This window comes from Acinonyx jubatus, chromosome B1, assembly GCF_027475565.1.
Source record: "Acinonyx jubatus isolate Ajub_Pintada_27869175 chromosome B1, VMU_Ajub_asm_v1.0, whole genome shotgun sequence".
Taxonomy (NCBI): Eukaryota; Metazoa; Chordata; class Mammalia; order Carnivora; family Felidae; genus Acinonyx; species Acinonyx jubatus.
The window spans coordinates 77,192,366-77,215,433 of NC_069382.1; the positions used below are offsets into that span (position 1 = coordinate 77,192,366).

A 23,068-nucleotide genomic window follows, 5' to 3' on the forward strand; every position below is an offset into this window, starting at 1 on the left:
GGAGAAGATCAGCGAAGTTACGGACATGTTAAGTTTGAGGTGTACCTCAGACACTCAAGTGGGCATGTCAGGCACGTGGATAAATGAGTCAGAAATTTCAGGAGGTGTCTGAGCTGGAGATAAATATTTGGAAGCCCTGGGCATATCCATGATGTTAAAGCTAAGAAACTAGACAAGATCACAGAGAGGATGGGTTTGACAAGAGGAGGAGGGTTATAAAAAGTGAAGTTAAGAGATTATTAAGTTTGGAGACCAAGACCAAGGCTCCCATAAATGTGAAACACAAGTCCTACCTATGCTTGTAGTTGTGAAAAAGCAGCCACAGTTAATGACGATTGTAAGTTGCATTCTAATTGTTTATGAACTTGAGATATTTCCCTGTGAGGCGTAAGAGAGGTAAGAGGGTTGGACAGAGCATGGGATGAGTTTCTCTGACATGCTGAAGAAGTTACTGGTGCTGAAATGGAATGTTTTGAATGCCATAAAGAAGTCAAAGGACACTAATAAAAATAATAAAGAGCACTTTTCTCGGAAGGAGAAACAACTTTGGAGAACATTGTTGCAGTCCTTGATTTAAGAAGTCATTTTCTAAAAAGTCAGTCATGCTGCAGTGCTCCAGCAGCTGAATACTTTGTTCCTTCTGTTTTTCGTGAGAGCATAGTGAACATGTCTTAAAAAAAAAAAAAAATTACCAGGACAGAATTAATCACGTTTTAGCTAATTTGGAAAACAGAGAAAGCATCACCGTGACATAACCATTCTAGTCTTCTAATGTGTTTTCTTTGAGTCTTTTCCACATGTTCCTGCTGTTTCACATGGAAACTGATGTCGTCGTGACAGCAAGGTGATGATGGTGACATACAACAGTTCTATTCAGAGTCTTCTGAACACATCCATCTGGCATTTCCCTGAGCCGTTGCACCTCTGCTTCCCCCGCACCTTTTCTTTGTCCAGCTCTCATCCTGTTGTGCTTCCAGATTCAGTTCAGTGGTCACCTTTGGGGAAGTGCTTCCCTACTGGCAGAGTCCCACCCTTCCCAGTAGGTGCCGCCATACTACCCCGCACCATAGCACTTACCGTAATTGTTCAGGTCCCCACTCACTGGAGGACAGAGACTGGGTTTGGGTATTTATTTCCTTAGTACCTTGCATAGGGCCTGTGGGTACATATTCAACAAATACATGTGGACTACAAATGAATAATGTCACCTTCTTTGCCTGTTCAGAATACATCTGTCACTGAACTACGATGCCTTATTAGAATGTAAAATATTCTTGTTTAAATTAGCACAGTAATATAGAATGTATCACAGTATATATGAGAAGATTCCCCTTTAAAAGTATTCATAGAGGGGCACCTGGCACATGAATAAAAGTATTCATAGAGGGGCACATAGAGGGGCACCTGGGTGGCTCAGTCAGTTAAATGTCCGTCCGACTTCAACTCAGGTGATGATCTCACGGTTCGTGAGTTTGAGCCCGCGTAGGGCTGACAGCTCAGAGCCTGGAGCCTGCTTTGGATTCTGTGTCTCCCTGTCTCTCTGTCCCTCCCCTCTTCGCACTGTCTCTCTTTCAAAAATAAGCAATAAAAAATTTTTGTAAGTATTCATACAGATTTTTGTTTAAAGGGCTGAAATTTTCCCCTAAAAACTGATGCCCTTCATTTTCTTACCAGAAAGATACCTGAGATATTCACCACATAATGGCTTTTGTTTTTTGAGTATTGACTGTGTCCTTTTAGTAAGCAAAATGAAGTGATTTGAACACACCTATATAAGGTAACACGGAAAAATGCAGAAGCTTGGAGAATTGCTGGCAGTCAAGGCAAGAATTTTTACATTTTGATTAGTGGATTGTTTTGGAAATGGGAGAGTTTTTTATCTGGCATAATTGAGATATATAATGTGAGTCTGGGTGAAGAGAGTAAAGAAGTATTGTAATAGCTCTTTGATGCCAAAAATACTTCCATAATGACTCAGCTCAAGATTCTCCTCCTCCCTGCCCACCTAGAATGCAAATAATTTTTTTGGTCAACTTTCTCAAAAATAGCGGGGCCGGGGGGAGTATTTATGTGATTATTGTTTCTTGGTATTGAGAAAAGGCTTTGCTGCATAGAATTCTGGATAGCATTACTCCACTGATAGGGTTTTACCTTCATTTTCTAGGTCACATCTGTGACCAGTAAATACTGAATTCATTTATGAAACTGCGAGTATTGACAAAGTTTGAGCTAAGCTGTACAGCATATCAAATTTGCTATTGTAGCGTATTTATTTAAATCTTGATTTCTTTCCCCAGCTCTACTTTACGAAGTGTTTCTACTGGATCTTCAAGACCTTCCAAAATATGTTTGGTGTGTGGGGATGAGGCTTCAGGATGTCATTATGGGGTAGTAACCTGTGGCAGCTGCAAAGTATTCTTCAAAAGAGCAGTGGAAGGTAAATGTTCATGTGGGTGTTCCTTTTACACGTTTTCTTTCCTGCTGCATAGTTTGCGTGCATAGTTAACTCTAAATCACTACTGGGAAATACATACAAAATACTTCTGAGGCAGTCTGTCAGTGATAAATAGTAGTAATGTCTTATCTAAAAACCACCTGGAGATTTTCCACTGAGTGCTGTTGAATGGGCAGAATTTGAAATTGGGAATTGAGATCTGTCAGAAAGAACTTTTTTGTTTTTATTGGTCTTTGTTTTTCAGTGAGACTTAGAAAAATAATTCTCCATAAACTTAATTTAAATGATGTGCAAGAGCATTTTTACTAGGCACACATAGAATGTGTCATGTCTTTTCTGTGTTTCTGTATAAATATATGTGTTTGTGGCAAATTGAAATTTTAATATCAGGATCGTGTCTGTGAGTTAAGTTGTGTTCCATACAGAATAATTGCATTGAACAGCTGCTTCAGATCCCAGGTCCCTGCTTCAGTCCTACCGTTGTTCTAACTGAAGGTTTCCAAACCAGTACACTAAATTAAACATTTGACTGAGATTCTCTAGGTATATTTAGGCTAGCTTTGCTTCTGTCCAAGTAATTGTACTTCCTGAGGAGAGGTAGTCTTTTAGATTGTGTTCTCCTTCCTCCATCCTCACTTGTAAGTCATTAATTACCATCAGACTTAGATGGTTTTAGTAATATTGACTATATGATTGGCTGAAGTGTAGAAGTTTTGCTCTTAGCAGCAGCATTATTGCATCATTGATGCTTATTTTACGGAGGAGCTCAACACTAAGACTCCTGTAGGTTTATTTCTCGGGCAGTTTTCTGGGGGATGAACTACTGCTTCAGAGACTTAAAGCACTTGAATGTTTCATCTTTGTTTTGCTGGTGACCACAGGAAGCTGGTGTCCTCAGTTCTGGATGGAAAAGCTGACCAACTCGTTATTTCTGTGCTTCTAGGATTGGTTTCGTGTTATTTAATTAATATTACATGATTTTACATTATTTACACTATTAATTATTTAATAGTCCCGAAACTCAGCATTGAATTGGTAATAGGAGTTCTGTATTTCTCAGAATATGGGCTCTTGGTTACAGGTGACAGAAAATCAACACAAACAGGCTTAAGCAGCAGTGGAAATTCATTTGGCTCACATAACCGTAAAGCCCTGGTGTAGGCTTGGCTTCAAACAAGCCATGGTTGTAAACCAGGTGGTTAGAACTCCATTGCATTCTCTCCAGTGCTTGACTTTGCTCTGGCTCTGTTCTCATCCAGGTTCTCTCATGGTGATGAGATAGCTACCAGGACCTCATTAAAAAGAAGTTCTCTGTTCCCAGCAGTTCTTAGAAAAGCTCCCAGTTAAATCTCCTCTAAGACTGCACTTGGCTCCCATGTTCCCCTCCAAACCAATTACAGTGACCTGGGAATGCAGTGATCTGACAGGCTAGTTCTGTCTAGAGTCAGCCAACTTAAACTACCTACACTAAACAGTGGGGAAGAGCATTTCCTGTAGGAAACCATGGATTCTGTTACCAGGAGATTGATTTCTGGAAAATAAATTTGTGCAGTACTGAGATCAATTTATTTTTTAAGAGTTTCCTCACCCACCACTCCCCTCTTTCTATCCTTAACTATATGATTGGCTCAGTAGAAGATAAGATAATAAGGTAAAATTACCTTTGGTACCTTCCTAATGCCACTTTGTACCTTCCAATATAAGGACTCCCCTCTTAGGCTCACTAATTAGTGAACAAAGTAAGGCAATATATAACAATAAAGCAGTGTAGAGAGGGCATTTGGAATGGTACCCTCTGTGGTACCCTGCCTGTGGCTCAGCCTTCGTATCAGAACCCAAGTTGTGGCTGTTTTCGGAACCTGGACTTCTCTGCTTCTGAAGCAAATGGCTTTCCCAAAGGTTTTGCTTAGTTTTGTTGTTTTCAGTAGTTTCTATGGAGGTAGCTGAGGAAACAATTGTTTTTGTAACTGAGGTATAAATAAATATGGAAAAACCTTGATGTCTAGACATCCTTTTCTTCCATTGGAAATTTGATCGATAATAGATAATGAAACTTGATGAGCACCTTTTAAGACTTTTATTAATATAGCTTAGTCCTGGGGCGCCTGGGTGGCTCAGTCGGTTAAGCGTCCGACTTCTGCTCAGGTCATGATCTCACGGTTCCTGAGTTCAAGCCCTGCATTGGGCTCTGTGCTGACAGCTCAGAGCCTGGAGCCTGCTTTGGATTCTGTCTCCCTCTCTCTCTCTCTGCTCTTCCCCTCCTGACTCTCTCTCTCTCTCTCTCTCTCAAAAATAAAATAAACATTAAAAATTAAAAAAAATATAACGTAGTCCCTATTTTGGGGGAATTCTGATTTGATTTATTTTTTTAATATGAAATTTATTGTCAAATTGGTTTCCATACAACACCCAGTGCTCATCCCAACAGGTGCCCTCTTCAATACCCATCACCCATCCTCCCCTCCCTCCCACCTGCCCATCCAGGAAGTAGCGACAGCTAACAAATTGATCAAAAACTACTTAAGCAATATAACGGAACAAGAATTTAGAATAATAGTCATAAAATTAATTGCTGGGTTGAAAAAAGCATAGAGGACAGCAGAGAATCTATTGCTACAGAGATCAAGGGACTAAGAAATAGTCACGAGGAGCTAAAAAATGCTATAAATGAGGTGCAAAATAAAATGTAGGCGGCCATAGCACAGATTGAAGAGGCAAAAGAGAGAATAGGTGAATTAGAAGATAAAATTATGGAAAAAGAGGAAGCTGAGAAAAAGATAAAAATTCAGGAGTATGAGGGGAGAATTAGAGAACTAAGTGGGAATTTTGATTTTAGAACTCACCTGAGTGAAACCAGACCATAAATTTTGAAAATAAACTTGATCAGAGTGAGGACTTACTTGTTTTTATTTTGTATTTGTATTTCTTTACTGTTTTATCATGTGTGTATGAGAGAGAATATGTGAGAAGTTGGACTCTGTTTGTATCAGAACTTTTTTGATTTAATAAAAATAAATTATTTTTATAATACTTTATAGTTGGAAGCACTAGTTTCATAAAATTATGGTATATGGATATATTATTCTTCCCCTTTTATAGATGAAGAAAGTTGGGATCAGACCCAGTTTATCAATCTATTCAGAATCATTAGACCAAACTTGGACCTGGATTAAAGTCTCAGGACTCCACACCTAGACTCAACCCAGCATCTCACAACTCTGAATCTCTCAGTCTACTTCTTTCATTTTCTATAATTTTCAAGCTCATGGAAACTCTACCCTATATGTCATTTGTTCATGCCTACTTGATGATAATGGTGTGATGTAAGCATTGAGAAGACATAATTTGGTCTATATTATAGTGTATATAAAAACATAATATATATATATATATACACACATATATATATAATACATATATATAACACATAAATATATATAATACGTGTATATATAGATATATATATATATATATCTATATATACACACACGTGTGTGTGTGTGTGTGTGTGTGTATAGATAGATAGATAGATAGATAGATAGATAATCAGGCTTTCCCTGATAACCTTAAGCTCTTCCTTAGATTATAAAAGCAGAGAATTCAAGAACCAGTAGATAGAGGGAGCTGGGATAAGGGGAGTCAGGTAAGCTGAAAAGAGCTAACCACACCAAGCGCAGAACTGGAAGCATCCACTAGAGTGGAGGCAGGAAGAAAGATGGAACAGTCTGAGCTCTGAGTTTACTGGTTTAGGGCTTTATGCCCTAGAGCACTCTACTCTAAAGCTTGGTATAATAGTGTAGTAGTAACGGTGTAAGGAGACTGCAAATCATTTGTTAAAAGTATAAATTATGGGGACACCTGGGTGGCTCAGTTGGTTAAGCACCTGACTCTTGATCTTGGCTCAGGTCATCTCATGGTTCATGAGATTGAGCCCCACATCAGGCTCTGCGCTGACAGTGCAGAGCCTGCTTGTGATTCTCTTTCTCTCTTTCTCTCTCTCTCTCTCCCTCTTCCTCCCTCCCTCCCATCCACACACTTTCTCAAAATAGGTAAATAAACTTAAAAAAAAACATTAAAAAATGTGTAAATTATGTTCTTTGTGTTCTGTTTAATGGGACATATATATGTGCTTATTTTTTTTATCTTAAACATTTAATATAAAAAAAACTTAGAAGTCTCATCCAGAACAGCTTATTTTCCAATAATGTCAGTTAAGAGCCATATTATTGTATGTTACAAATGGAAGTTTATAATTTTGTTTTTAAATTTGAATTGCTTATTTGCCTTGAAGTTTTGTCAAGACCTTTCTATCTTAAAAGGAAAAAGAATAAACATTTATATATTTATATTTTTTAAGTAGGGTTCTCCCTTGGTGGAAACTGGACTGGTTTTAGGGTCAGAGGATTTAGTTTTTTGTTTTTTGTTTTTTTTTAATTAAAAGAATCTTTATTTATTTATTTTTTTTTTCAATATATGAAATTTATTGTCAAATTGGTTTCCATATAACACCCAGTGCTCATCCCAAAAGGTGCCCTCCTCAATACCCATCACCCACCCTCCCCTCCCTCCCACCCCCCATCAACCCTCAGTTTGTTCTCAGTTTTTAACAGTCTCTTATGCTTTGGTTCTCTCCCACTCTAACCTCTTTCAGAGGATTTAGTTTTAATTTCTGGCTCTGTCACTCACTAGGTATGAGAGTAAGACATTATTTAATTTTTTTAACTGAAAACAATTTTATAACGTGTCATTATTTAATTTGCCTATATAATTTCTTTATATCTAAATAAGGAAAGTAGTATTGCCCTACCTAATGCTAAGAAAAATAAAATGGAAACAAAATGTTTTTGCAGATTTTATAAATCATCAAGTGGCATCAAAATATTAGATTTATTCTGTAGAATCAAATGCTACAGTTCTCTGGTTAATGTCTTTAGAGAGAGGTTGTGTAAGTGGTACAATAATGTGGCACTTTTAGGTTTTTGTTTTTTCTTCGTTAGGTTTTTATTTTTCCTGTAATACATTATTTTCTTCATAGAGCTCCCTTAGAGGTTGTAAGATTGTTCTAGCCTAGGAGTTTTCAAAGTTCTCAGAGGGCATGTGGGAGAAGTGGGCAGAGGATCTGCCAGAATTTTCTGGAGAGGCTGTCCCACATGTTCCAACTCAGCCTAGACTGTTGATATTTACCCCATAATTGACCCTCTGTCACCCATGCAGGCAGTCTTGCCTTTGGAAGTTGCATAGTGAGAAAATATTAAGAGCCACCAAACTACTGGACCTTCAGCTCCTCTGTGAGATGTCTTTAGGGTGAGACAGTCTTATCTCCAGAACGGAGCAAGACTATAGATATAGAGCAGCCACCAAATAAATGTTTGAATGTACACATGAATGTTTACACGTGGCATGAGAGCAGTTGAGGTTAAGTGACTTCCCTGCAAATCAGGAAATTAGCAATGAAACCAGCGCAAGAGTTGGTGCAGGCTTTTGACCTTCTAATCTGCAACTTGTAATTCTAGTCTGAGTTTTTACTCTCTGTCTCTTTCCAACTGTAGATTGCCAGTAGTTTCATCTCATGTGTATTTTATTTTGTGATCCCTCAGTGAACAGAGGCGACTACATTCACTACACTATTTTATAACCTAATTTCCTTTTTGGATACCCAGTGTACAAGCAGTGTCTGGAAGACACAGCTACCACAAATCACTGAAGAGGTACAAGGCTATGAAAGGACAGAGCTCATTATTATGTAAAGTCAACTGGATTTATATTTTTGCAAGCAGACCTGTTAGGCTAAAGAGTGCGTATCTTGGTAAGGTCAGCCAAATCATGTGATGTCAGTTTCCATACTTAGACATTTCCTTTTAAGTAAGAGACTTACAAACCTATTTCCTGAAACAAAATAACTTTAAGAGGTACAATTGCAGATTAATCAAAAGATTCCTCAAATAGGCAGAATTTTAAGGTAACCAAGCCTCTGAACATGTATTTCAGTCTTAACATATGTAGTTCACAGCATGTAGATTTGAAAATCTTTATAGTTTATTCTTTGAAAAAAAATTTTTTAAATGTTTATTTTTGAGAGAGCATGAGTGGGGGAGGGGCAGAGAGAGAGAGCAAGAGAGAGAGAGAGAGAGAGAGAGAGAGAGAGAGAGAGAGAGAGTCCGAAGCAAGCTCCAGGATCTGTCAGCATAGAGCCCGATGTGGGTCTCGAACTCACAGACTGCGAGATCGTGACCTCAGTCAAAGTCGGACGCTCAACCAACTGAGCCACCCAGGTACCCCTATACTTTATTCTTTGAGGTAACTGTTGTTAAGGAAATGTGATGGTTGGTTAATAGTTAATTTCCTTTGCTTTATAAAATTAATGATTAAACTGAACAGGTCCAGAGGAACTTGTCTCACTGTGTCATATACCCACATTAGCCCTATCACTGCAATGTGAGCAAGTGGGAGGTGCAGGGGGGTGGGGATGGGCACAATACAGTTGCACCCCAAAATAGAGAACTTGAATTTAGTGGACACACACTATTCAGGGTGGCATTATATAATAATTGAAATATAGGTATTCCCTTATAACTTGAAATATAAAATTAAGGAAATGATAATGCAAGGAAATAACATATATTTATTAGATGTCTTCAGTTCATGCTACGATACAGCCCTCAGTGTCTCCATGAGCCATGTACAGGGAGCTAAAGAACATCAAAGTCCATTGTCACTTACAGAACTGCTGAGTCAGAGATAGGAAACCAAGGACTGTTCTGGCTTACAGTTTTCTCATAAAACTCTTTAAAGATGATTTCTTTCCTTTACCAGATGTTAGGAAATGGATAACCTGGTTCTTTCTACTCACTTATTTTAAGAGCTTAAATAAATATCTATTCAGTAGATTATATCTACGGTTTTTATGAACCCTCCCTTCCTCCTTGTATAATCATAAGGCTTTAGTGTTAATTGCACGTTTGCCCAGATTTTTTGTAGCCCTTGAGTTAGTTGCTATGGGAACATGCAAAGCCATGACATTTAGGCTAACCTGGAAGGTCAGGGAAGGCTTCTTAAAGAATTGACCCCCAAACTGAATCTTGAAAGATTAAAATTGGCCATGGTGAGGAGGAATAAGGATAGTCTGTCTGCACAGGGCACCAGAAGCAATTTTGTGTTAACCACTTTGAAAATTGAGATTTGAGTAGAAGGTGAAGCTAAGTGTGCAGATTGGGTCCAGGTCTTGGACTGTTAGGCAGGACCTGAACTTATCCTTGGGCAAAACAGAACCTCTGGATGTTTTCAGCAGAATGGCAGGCTCAGTTTTGCATTTAATATCTGGATTTAGGGTGGTATGCTTATTTAAAGAGTTCTGGTGGCTGTTTTAAATCACTTTGGTAAGAGATGTCCAAGGAAAGAACTAGACCATCAGTGTTAGGCATTGAGAGGGGAGGGGTAGTTAACGAGACTATCTGGGAAGGAACATTAGCAGTTCTATATTGGATGTAAAGAAGCAAAGATCTAAGATGATTCCCTAGGCTCAGCTGCTGATATTAGTAACACTGGAGAGGGAGTTTATTTATTTGATATCTACTAAATGCCAGACACCATTCGAGGCATACCTAGACATCTTGAATGAAGGGACATCTGAAATGAACAAAGATCCCTGCCCTGGTGGAGCATACATTCCAGTGAGAGGTGGTGGGGAGATTAGACACAATAAATGAGTTATTTATGTAGCACAGGAAAAAAAAAAACGGTGGGGGGGAAGGGGCATTGCCAGGATAAAGGAGATTGGAATGAGGTTCGATTTAGGACATTGAGTTTGAAATGTCTATAGGACATTCAGGTGTGCCTAACAGAAAGTTGGAGATGAGATGCAGAAGGTTGGGGAACAAGGTAGGATTGAAAATAAAGATTTTGGAGTCATCATCCATGAAAATAGATGCATTTGCCCAAGAAATGGGTGTTTAGACAAAGAATGTGCCATGGTTAGAACCTTACAGAATATGAATGTAGGACATCGTGTGTGTGTGTGTGTGTGTGTGTGTGTGTGTGTGTGTCTGTGTGTTATACATGTATGAGTAATTTTTTCTCTAAATTGCACACAGAAAGCCCCAGTTAACTTGGTCTTTGTTTATTCCAAGTTTAGCTAGACATCAGACATTTTTGCATATGTGGAATTTTCAATCCCAGTTTTTGTTTTTTATTCATCATTAAGCCTTGATTATTATTGAATCTCAGTCCAGAGCTCACAACTAAACATGATGTAAAGGGGATTTGATTTGTTAACCAGTGCAGAGATGATGCCAAACATGTAGCAGGTGCTCAAGCAACATTTGCTGGTTGACTACTTGATAACTATTTATTTGTTTGTTTGTTTATGTTTTTTATTTATTTTTGAGACAGAGAGAGACAGAGCATGAGGAGGGGAGGGGCAGAGAGGGAGACAGAATCTGAAGCGGGCTCCAGGCTCCGAGCTGTCAGCACAGAGCCTGATGTGGGGCTTGAACTCACAAACTGTGAGACCTTGACCTGAGCTGAAGTTGGACAGCCAATCGACTGAGCCACCCAGGCGCTCCTGATAACTATTTAAATCATATAATAATATAATATAAGTATGTGTATGTGTGTTATATATATATATATATATATATATATACACACACACACACACACACACACACACACATATATATATATATATATATATATATATATATATGATTCACCCTTATTTCTGTCACTGTTTCTCTGAAGAAGGAATTTATTAGAAACTGATTTCAAGTAAAGACATGGACAGGTGGGCCAAAAGTTAATTCACATTATCCAAGGAGAGCTTCTTGTAACTTAAAATTTAAGTTAAGGTGTACTTTACATAGCAAATTTGTAAAGTATAAATTAGAAGCCCAGTAATTTTCAAATGTTGATGTGTTTGTTTGCCACCCATCTTGTTTGAGAAAAACATCCAAAGGAACAGAAAACTTTATATAAGTTAAAATGAAATTTTAAATAAGAGATGAAAAACACGACAAAGGGAAGATAAGAGCAAGAAAGGGAAAAATAGAGCCAGGAATGGGGATAATACAGAGAATATATGCCCTGAGGCCTTTGTAGAGACTGGCCACTTATTTGGCTCTTGGTTTTACAATAGACAACTCAAAGGCAACAGTGAGTCACCTCACCCAGGATGTTCTTCAAAACTGGTTTAGAGGATTGCCTATTTATAAGAAAATTTTCCCGAACATTGGTTTCAATTTTTTTTAGTGTTTACTTTTGAGAGAAAGAGATACAGAGTGTGAGCGGGGGGAGGGGCAGAGAGAGAGGTAGACACAGAATCCAAAGCAGGCTCCAGGTTCTGAGCTGTCAGAACAGAGCCCAACACAGGGCTTCATCAACTCACAAGCTGTGAGATCATGACCTGAGCCGAAGTCCGGCGCTTAACTGGCTGAGCCACCCAGGCACCCCAACGAGCATTGGTTTTAATGTGTCTGTTCCTTCCACACAAATTATAATCTGAAATTTAAAAAGTAACTCTCATTTTTGCTGTTAATGGAGTGGTTTGGTTTATTTTAAGGAGCAGTGCTTTAAAAAAATGCTTTATTCTATCCCATCTACTCCTATAATATAGCTACCTTTTACTGAGCAGTTACTAGATGCCAGACATTGTTTTATCCCATTTATTCCTAATTGTTTTTAATGTTTGTTTATTTTTGAGAGAGAGAGAGCGAGCAAGCAGAGGAGAGGCAGAGAGAGAGGGAGACACAGAATCTGAAGCAGGCTCCAGGCTCTGAGCTGTCAGCACAGAGCCTGACATGGGATTCGAACTCACAGACCATGAGATAATAACTTGAGCTGAAGTCAGACACTCAACCTACTGAGCCACCCAGGCACCCTTATCCCATTTATTCTTCATGACAGCCTTCTTAAATCTGAAAGCTTGGTGAGTTTTGAAAGGTAGTATCTTTAAATCTGAATTCTAAGCAGTTGTGACAAAGAAAACACTGAATGTATTTTAACTAGCCTTTTTGGTATGGTCCTTGAATTTTTAAAACTAAGAGCAGTCATAGTAAATATTTGAGTACTTATTTTGTGCTCATTATGCTAATAATTTTATTGTATATTCTCGTTTTAATCCTCATAATAACCCTATGAAATAGGTATGATAATTATCTGCCCTCATGTTAGATATCTGCCATCTGAGACATGTGAGAAGTGAGTGAGTAGTCCAAGATCGCTCAGACTGAAGGAAGTGGGATTGGAACTCAGGAAGTCCAGGCATTTTGACTCTGTGTACTTAACACATAAACTATACTGCCTCTCACAAGAGTTACAAAGATCCCAACTATTTTTACCCACCAAAAAGTAGGGCAACATCTCTGGCTTCAGAACACTTATGAAGAGCACATTATAATTTAACAGTTATCTCGCTATACTCTAAATAATTAACTCCTAGCCATTTCAAGTTGAAACTCTAATTTGAATTTCTGTTGCCCTGATGGGAAAGAAATTGGGTAGTCTCTATTTTTTTCTTAAGGAATGATCTCCATACTTTAAAAAAAAAAAAAGTCACCATTACCATCCTGAAGTACCTCTTTAACATCTTGATATTAATCTAAAGCTTTATTTAAAAATTTTATCTTCCTGTGTTTCATTTCCTGTGTGTGATAAAAATTAGATGTAGCCTATCAGGTTCAGAGAATCATTGTGAGAATGGCCTTCCTCATACAAGGCTGAAAGCTACTAATTCCTCAGGTCTTGTTGTCTTCTTTATGCCTAGTGGCTCAGAACCATACCCAAACGCCATAGGACACAGAGCTGCTGTCACAGAACTTGCACTCACGGTGTAATCAGGATCATACAACTTACATGATGTGATACTTTGACACCGGAAATATGAAAATTGCTAAATTGAGTGCAGTCAAATGCCAAAATAGCGTCCTGGAAGGATGGGGAGTATGAGGAGGCGTTTAGGCATTAAGGAGAAGTGGGCAGAGGAGGAGCAGGAAGATGGAGCCTGAACTTGAGCCTGCTTGCTTGCACAGGCCCAGATCAGGGGACAGCCTGGCCAGAGCAGGCAACTGAACAAAGACACAAGGGCCGCATTACGTAAGGCCCTCAAATTGGAATGAGAAATCGCAGCCCTTCTCCTAAATACATCAAGTCTTTTAATAAGTTCTTCACAGTGGAAAAAAATCAGTGCAGTGGCCCGGGCAGTTTTGTCCCTTGGTGTGGTACAGTGGCTTATGGCAGGTGCCCTCTAGAGGATGGATGACAACTGAGATGGGATTGTGGATGACAGAGTAGAAAGCACTTAATTTGGGACAGCATTGGTGCCCTTGAGCAAAAGGCCTGATTTGAGTGGTGACAGGGAAGAATTGGCAGGAGCCGATGGTGGATTAGTTTGGGGAAGGAGGTCAGAGACTGGAGAAGGAAACACTTTAAGAACAGAGAGATGAACATTGGAGTGCCTGTGCCTCTTCGAATCAGCAATTTTGTATCGTTTGGATAAATTGCTAGTAGTGCAATTGCTGGGTTGTAGGGTAGTTCTATTTTTTAATTTTTCAAGGAACCTCCATGCTGTTTTCCAGAGTGGCTGCACCAATTTGCATTCCCACCAACAATGCAAAAGAGATCCCCTTCCTCCGCATCCTCACCAACACCTGATGTTTTCTGTGCTGTTAATTTCAGTCATTCTGATCGGGGTGAGGTGGTGTCTCATTGTGGTTTTGATTTGTATTTCCATGCTGATGAGTGATAGTGATAAAAAAGAATGAAATCTTGCCATTTGCAACAACGTGGATGGAGCTAGAGTGTATTATGCTAAGCAAAATAGTTTGGCAGAGAGATACAAATATCATATGATTTCACTCAAGTGGAATTTGAGAAACTCTACAGATGAACATAGGGGAAGGGAAGGAAAAATAAGATAAAAGCAGAGAGGGAGACAAACTGTAAGAGACTTAAATACAGAGAAGAAAATGAGAGTTGCTGGAGAGGAGGTGGGTGGGGAGATGGATGGGGTGTCCCATCCATAAATGGGTTATGGATCTTATGGATAAATGGGTTATGGACATTAAAGAAGGCACTTGTTGGGATGAGCACTGGGTGACATATGTTAAGAGATGAATCACTGGGTTCTACTCCTGAGGCGAAGACTACACTGTATGTTAACTAACTTGAATTGAAAAAAAAAAAAAAACAGACATGATGGATAAGTGGAGTTGAGAACTGGTGAATCTGTGGCAATCAGTTCTCCAAAAGGGATAAAGCAGTCCAGGTAAATAGGAATGGAAAAGCAGAGACAAAATTCTGAAAAAGTTCCCTTCCTACCTGGAAATATTTTCTTGAAATGTTTAAAACAAACGGCATAGTTAAGTATTAAGCATGTTGGCAGACGGCCTTAGTTTTAGGTAGTCGATGTCAGTGGCTGCTCTGGATGTTTGGTGCAGTGTGTGGGAAGCTACACAATGAAGTTGAAAGGCTGGCGAAGGTGTTGGGCCCACAGCACCTATGGAGCAGGCTCACTGGCTGTAGTGATCATTGGGGGGACTTGTGCTGTTGTTACTTCTCATAGTAGAGGTACTAAATGATGATTTCAACAGCTTAGGGCCCCATAGGGAGCCACAAATACATGAAGCTATTTATGGTTGAGAAGGCAGAAAAATTCTGTAGCAAATAAAAAGATGCCAGTGTTTCAAGTCCCTAAAACTTTTCCTGTTTTTGCTCTTTAAAGACAGACCTATCTAGTGTAGTGATTTTTTCCCTTTTCACCTTATTCCTTGGTATCTGTTCACTGCCCATGCTGACTTCGTAGGTGGGAAACAGAGAGAGGCCGATAATGATTTTTCTAGAGACAAGCGGACAGGTGTAGCACATACACACTTCCAGAGCTCTGCCCCACCTCCCTTGATCACCCAGTGATTGCTGTTCCTCAGGCTAAGGAGCAAGGGAAACCCCGAATGTCAAGAAGAGGACTTCAGAACCACCTGGAATTGTCACAAAGCCCTCTGTGCACATGCACACATTCTCTCACACTCAACGCACCTCCTTCCAACATCATAGATCAAATCCACAACCGGAGAAGAGCAGATTGATGCTCCGGAATGGAGCTCACAGCTCTTCATGAGCAATGTAGATTGTTTCCATTTTGCCCTTGGGTTGGCCCCATTTGAAGCTCTGCAATAAATGCTAGCTCTTGGAATTTGTTGACTATAAGGTTCCATTTACAAAGGCATCACCTTCCTGTATGTGCTGTGTTGCTAATTAACAGTGAACTTTTATACCTCACAGAGCAAAGAACAATGCCTAAGGGAAGAGTGAGAAATGTATTTTCTTTTTACAGGTAGAAGACTAAAGCCTCCATTAAATCACTGGCATTTGACAACCTAATACATGATTACAAAAATGTTTTGTTTACTTTTCTAAAGGTAAAACATGAAATAAAGCAAATGGAATAAAACAACAGATTAAAGGATATAAATCTAGAAAGGAATTATAACTGTCAGCAAGAACTGAAAAGTCACTTCTAGCAAATTAGCTGAGGCGTAGACAGGGTGAGGTTTTTAGGAAGTTCAATGTAAATTTTAAATTACATGTATCATTGTAGTATAGGTCAGGTGCATTAACTTATATTCTTTTATTTCAGTAGATCAAAACTATATAATTTGAAAACTAAAAGGGAGATATCTCCTCCTCCTCCCTTCTAATCCCTTCTTAAATTTGATTTTCTTCTCCAATTCAGGAGGAAGAACCTGGGCTTGAGTTCCCAAATTCACAACATCCTCTTCCAAGGCATCCTGATCACTTACTGATTTTTTAATTGTTGTCATCCCACAATTTGCACACTTACTGTGTGAGTCCTCTGGTAAGAGGTCGTATAATAAAACCTTACCAAGATAGGTTTTAAAGTCCAATTTTTAATGGAGAACGATAGAGCAGAAAGAGAATTAGCCTGGGGTCAGACAAGGTGGACTTGAGTCCAGAATGGTGCTACTCACTCTGACACTTTGAGCAGATAATTGAACATCTGTTTCCTCTTCTATAAACAAGAGAAATTAAGTCTTGAAGTATCAGTCCTACCCATCCCTCAGAGTTAGGAAGATGAAACCGAGTACATGTATGTTTAAACTGCTTTAGAAACAATAAAGGCTCGCTTTACAAACATTACGTTTAAAAAAGAATTTTCTCCTACTTAGGAAGCAATTTAATCAATATACTTTGGTTCACAATAAAATGCGGAATATGTAAACTGTAGCTACTTTATGTACATGTTAAATATTTGCTTTGAAGGAAAAACCAGTAAAAACTAAAGTGTCTATTACTTTAGGCAAGACTAGGAGTTTTGACCTCTTTGTCACTAGTTGAGGCAGATCTATATTGTTATGAGTATTGTATGCCAAAGGGCGGTGGTGGGGAAACCTTTGTGTTTAAGGTCAGGATTTAAATGTAATCCACCTGAATACAGAATCAGAGAACAAAGGATATTTCAACATCTTAACCATTTGTAAGATCCCAGCTACTTTTTACTTTTTTTTTTTATTAACCATACCAAGATTTCTAAAACATACTGCATTCTTTTACTCTCCCACTCTTGACAAATGACTTAATTGGAAAACCAGTGGAGAATTAGTCTAGGTTGATTATTTTTCATCTGGCCTACACCATAGCATTTTCCCAGTTGAAACAGGCTCAGCAATTTGATATTGCTAGCATTACATAAGTACCAATTGTTTTGTTTTTCACTATCTCCTATGAACTAGAGTTGAATTCAGAAAAAAAAAAGAATGGAGTACTGGTAGCCATTCATTAGAAATATTTTTTAAAAATTACTGTTTTTAAAGATAAATAGATGAAGAAATAGTTACAGAAAATGCCATTATTAAATACTAGATAAAAAAAATTCCTTCAAACAACTTTCCCTCTCAATTTTTAAAATTAAATGTGCTTCTGACACATCTGATTAGGATTTAGATTTATTTGAAGAGCTTTAGTTGCTCTAATTGGTGATAGTTAAAATTCAAAATATTTATGTTATGTCTCCCAAATACTGAAATAGCTGACCTTTGCCTAATTGATTTAACCAGCATCTCACAGGACAGAGTTGTAATAGTGACTGAGGTCAGAAATCACTGAAATGTAGAAAGGTCCAAAGCTTGGAGAGCAGGTGAGGAGAGGGCAGGGCCAGAAGCAGGGACCCAACAGGGCCAGAGCCAATGAGGGATAACGCAGTTGTTGAAAATGGAAAGGAAAATGCCCCACCTGTGGCATAGTGTAGAGTCGGACCTCAACCCAGGCACCTTCATTCAATGCAGCAAACACTGTCGAGCGCTTACTATGCACTAGGCCCTGGGGGTGTGCTGCAGTCCAGTCCTATTAATGAAAAGACATGAGGATCCCAGATACCACCTTTTATATCATTCTAAGCAGTGTTTTGTTCTGTTTTGGTTTTTTCCCCTCTAGATTTTGAAAATTACCTATAAAGCAAACTAGGGGCACCTGGGTGGCCTAGTGGGTTGAGCATCTGACTCTTGATGTCACCTTGGGTCGTGATCCCAAGGTCCTGGGGTTGAGTCCCATGTGTCAGTCTCCGTACTGAGCATGGAGCCTGCTTGGGATTATCTCTTTCTCCCTCTGTCCCTTCCCCCTCCCCCACACTCATGTGTGCTTGCTCTCTCTTTCAAAAAAAGACAAAATAATGATGAGCCTTAGGAATTAACTTTGTCTTTTCCAGTGAAGCTGTACAAACTGTATAAAATTCAAATGGAACTAGTAAAGATTTCCTTTTTTTTTACAAAGATTCTCACTGTTGAATTCCGTTTACTAAGCAGAAAATTGGGGTTTTCAAATACTGGTAGCTATTTAAGAGAGTAAGTTGTAATTTATAGTCATGATCCACAGGGAGAGGATGAGAACAAAATAGAAATTATTTTAGTATCAAAAATTAACCTCTATTGAGCCATTAACACATCTTTTGTAAAAACAAGTGAAACATTTAAAGCAATTTTAAATTATCTTAAAAAATCAAGCAAATTATCTTTACTATAGTGAGGGGGGCATGTCAGAAGTGTAACATAAAATACAGATTTTCTTTTTTTATTAGGTTTATTTTTTTTTTGAGAGAGAGCGTGCATGCGCACGCACGTGGGAGAGGGGCAGGCAGAGAAAGAGAGGAGAGAGAATCCCGATCAGGCTCCACACTGCTAGCACAGGGCCCGATGCGGAGCTTGAAGTCACAAACTGCGAGATCATGACCTGAGCAGAAATCAACAAATTGACCAACTGAGCCACGCAGGCACCCCTGGGTGTTTTCATTTATGTAGAAAAATGGAGTAGACTTTCCTATTTTGTATTTACCATAACTTACCATTACATAAGTAGTAATTGTGCTTTTTTTTTTTACCATCCAATATGACTTGATATTATAATTTTAAAAACAATAGTAATTTTGTAAGAGTATTAATAGGCATTGATAAAAATCCCTGTTTTTAAGAGAAAATAGAGAAATACCATTATTAACTGGTTTTAAATATAAAATTACTGCAACTTTTCCTTAAAATTTTTTAAATGTGTTCAGCATGTCTGATTATGACTTTTTGAAGAACCTCAATCATTGACTAGACTACAAGAGGAATATTGTTTCAGATAGTCGTGACTGTGGTGCTTCCAATAAAGATTAAAAAAAAAACCTGTGTTAAATTTTTTTTTCAGTTACTGAGATATGTTTAAGATTTAAGTTGAAACATTTTTCAATGTATAAATAGTTTTTCCTTTAGTAATTGCATTATGACCTCATTCTGTTATGCATTATAGATGACTTGTTTTTAGGAAAAACAACTTCTAAGGGAAATGTCATTGGGACACCTGGGTGGCTCAGTCAGTTGAGCATCCAACTCTTGTTTTCAGCTCAGGTCCTGATCCTAGAGACATGGGATCGAGTCCCAGGTAGGACTCCGTGCTGAGCATGGAGCCTGCTTGGGATTCTCTCTCTCCCTCTCCCACTCCTTCTCCCTCTCCTTCTCCTTCCGTCTCTTTTCACCACTTGCACACACTCTCTCCCTCTCTCAAATAAAAAAAATAATAATAAAGAAAATGTCATTATGTAGAGAGGTGTGTACTGTGATGCATTCATGCTGCCTACTGAAGAGCAGTCTTTTTTAAAATAGAAATTGCTGCCTATAGAATCACAGAAAGAGCCTCTGCTTTCTTTCATATTTTATAACAAGGGGACAACCGACCATTTTCTTATATTCAGGTTTCTAGAACACATTGCATGTACCCACTCATTCACATTAAAGATCTATTTAAGAATCATTTGGGGGCGCCTGGGTGGCTCCGTTAGGTCATGATCTTACGGTTCATGGATTCAAGCCCCGCATCAGGCTCTGTGCTGACAGCTCAGAGCCTGGAACCTGCTTTGGATTCTGTGTCTCCCTCTCTCTCTGCCCCTCCCCCCACTCATGCTCTGTCTCTCTCGCTCTCAAAAATAAGTAAACATTAAAACAAAAAAAAAATGGGGCGCCTGGGTGGCTCAGTTGAGCGTCTGACTTTGGCTCAAGTCATGATCTCATGGTTTGTGAGTTTGAGCCCCGTGTCCAGCTCTGTGCTGATGGCTCAAAGCCTGAGCCTGCTTCGGATTCTATGTCTCCTTCTCTCTCTGCCCCTTTTCTGCTCATGCTTTGTCTCACTCTATTTCTCAAAAATAAATAAATGTAAAAAAAAAATTTAAAAACAAAGAATCATTTGAAGGGGTGCCTGGGTGGCTCAGTCGGTTGAGTGTCTGGCTCTTGATTTCGGCTTAGGTCATGATCCCGGGTCGCAGAATCGAGCCCTGTGTTGGGCTCTGTGCTGAGCATGGAACCTGCTTGAGATTCTCTCTCTCACTCCCTCTGCCCCTCTCACTTGTGCGTGCTCTCTCTCTCACACAAAAATAAAAAGAATCTATTGGAAATCAGTTCTAGGCAATGATTTATTTTATATTACACAGGTAAATCATAGAATAAATACTTTGTTTAAGATCATATAATAAAATACTTTTATTGTCATATGAAAAATGTGTCATAATTCAATTTCCTTAAACAAAATTTCCATCTAAGACTATATTTTCAGATTCAGTCTAATAAAGCTTAATGTTGGTTTTTGTTTTTATTGAGGTAACATTATATGTTACATATATATATATAAATTTTACATATTATCATTTTTAAGTGTAAGTTCAGAGGTATTAAATACTTTCATGTTGTTTTGCAGTCACCACCATCCATCTCCATAACTCTTTTCATCTTGTAGAACTGAAAATCTATACCTATTAAACAAGAACTCCCCACTCTCCCCTAGCCCCTGGCAACTACCATTATGCTTTCTGTCTTTGTACGTGTTTTTTTTTTTTAAGTTTATTTATTTATTTTGAGAGAGATGGAGACAGCGCAAGTGGGGGAGGGGCAGAGAGAGAGCAGGCCTCATGTGGGGCTCGAATCCATGAAGCCATGAGATCATGACCGGAGCCTAAACCAAGAATCGGACACTTAACCAACTGAGCCACCCAGGCACCCCGTATGTGTTTTTTTTTAACAAGTGCTTTTTCTTTCTTTTTTTTTTTTTTAACTATTTTTATTAGTTTTTAATGTTTATTTTTGAGAGAGAGAGACAGAATGTGAGTTGGGGAGGAGCAGAGTAAAAAGGAGACACAGAATCCAAAGCAGGCTCCAGGCTGAGCTGCCAGCACAGAGCCTGACATGGGGCTCATACTCACTAGCCGTGAGATCATGTCCTAAGCTTACCTGAGCCACCCCCTACAAGTGCTTTTTCTTAATTTTAATTATAATTGAAAATAGATGATAAGATCCCATTTTTCACATTCAGTTTAGATGTATGATGTTACAGTCAGCATAGTAACCTTTGGAGCCTTGTGTTCAAATTCTAGTGTTACTGTACACAGTATATTCATCACGGTTAACATTTACTAGCTGCCATTATGAACTAGGCACTGAAATGGAGATTCTGTGGTTTTATTTCTGTACAGTTTTTATACGAATTAAGTACTGTTCTTATTTGTGATGAGGTTAATCAGAAGAATTAAGTAATTTGTCCATAGTCACACACTGAAGGAGAGAGGTAGGAATTGCGTGCAGGTTTTTCCGACTCTAGGCTCTCTTTTGTTTGTTTTTACCATTATGCACTACTGGCCTTGGGACCTGGGGAAAGTTATCAGCCTCTCCCTGATTCCTAGCTGTAAAATGAAGACCAGGTGATTCCTAGTTTAGCATGGTATTTTGGCAATTGGAGGTGATGTATGCCAATTACCTGGCATGTCGTAGACATTAAATAAATGATAGCTTTTCAGAGTGTTCTTATTACTTGTCAGACTAGACATAGACCACAGATTATGCAGAGCTCTCCAAGTACTACCTTGGCGGAATAGTATATAAAATGTCAGGGGAACAATAATTTTATATGTCAGATTCCACCCCCTCCCCACGTGTATTAAATATAAAATGTGTATTCAAAACCAGTAAGAGGCTTCTTTGAATCCTGGTGAGAGTAAATACCATTGGAATCAAATGCAGACCTAGGGCAAGCAACTTTTCAATTGTTAAAATAGCTCTGTTTTATTATCAAATAGGGTGATGGATGACATTAAAAGCTATAATAGTACAGTAATACTATTTTGTAGAAGAGATTCACTGCATGATATTAGATAAGGGCACAAATCAAAAGTCCTAAATTGTACTTTTTCTAAAAGGAGACGTTTAAGTTCTAACTTGAAACAAAAATTTTACTAAAATTTAGTCCACATAGTCCTAATATGGAAGTATTCTTTTAAAAAACTTGAGAAGAAAGAGAAGGAAAAGCAGTAATTGATGAAAAGAAAAAAATATTAGGCAGTTTCTCTCCCTTCAAGACCAAGTCTTCAGAAATCCAAATACTCTGCAGCTTAGGTTAAGAAGCTGTGAGCTTGCTCCAAAGAAGAAATACACAGCAAAGCTCACTTCCATATCTTCATGTACAAGTGTGATAATAACAGCTTATGTTTGCACATGTCTTCATACCAGTAAACACTTGGAGTTGAGCAGCTTAGGCAGGCTCACACAGCCTAGTAAATGGCAAAGCTTAGATACAACACTTGGAGTGTGACATATTGGAGAAAAATGGAGAGGGGGTGCCCCTTGGTTAAAAATTTTAGCCTGCAGTTGATTTACATTGTCCAAAAATATTTTTTTTTTAACTTCTAGTGGTTTTCCCTGGAAATACCAGGTATGCCTACCTCTCTTATCCCAAAGCCTATAGCTGACCCTCTATAAGCAAGTATATAAGCTAATATTAAGAGGGTCCTGTTTACTGAGGATGGCTGTTGTGTCACTGGCCTTTTTTTTTTTTTAATTTTTTTAAATGTTTGTTTATTTTAGAGAGAGACAGAGTGCAAGCAGAGGAGGGGCAGAGAGAAAGAGGGAGGGAGACACAGAATCCAAAACAGGCTCCAGGGAGACACAGAATCCAAAACAGAGCCCAACGCAGGGCCCAAACTCATGAGCCATTAGATCATGACCTGAGCTGAAGTCGGACCCTCAACCGACTGAGCCACCCAGGTGCCCCATGTGTCACTAGCCTTTTAAACCAACGGTAAGTCAATGAATG

At 38.7% G+C, this 23,068-nt stretch overlaps 1 protein-coding gene across 2 annotated transcripts in view; it reads left to right on the forward strand.

The window, feature by feature from the left end:
• The window catches only part of NR3C2 (nuclear receptor subfamily 3 group C member 2), a 345,301-nt gene that overhangs the window by 166,938 nt on the left and 155,295 nt on the right, over positions 1-23,068 (forward strand). Inside the window, exon 3 of one of the 2 annotated variants that reach the window (XM_053216884.1) lies at positions 2,298-2,449. In XM_053216884.1, the coding sequence (XP_053072859.1) occupies positions 2,298-2,449 (152 nt within the window). The remainder of the gene's footprint in view (positions 1-2,297; positions 2,450-23,068) is intronic. The other variant, XM_053216885.1, reaches the window with a different exon arrangement.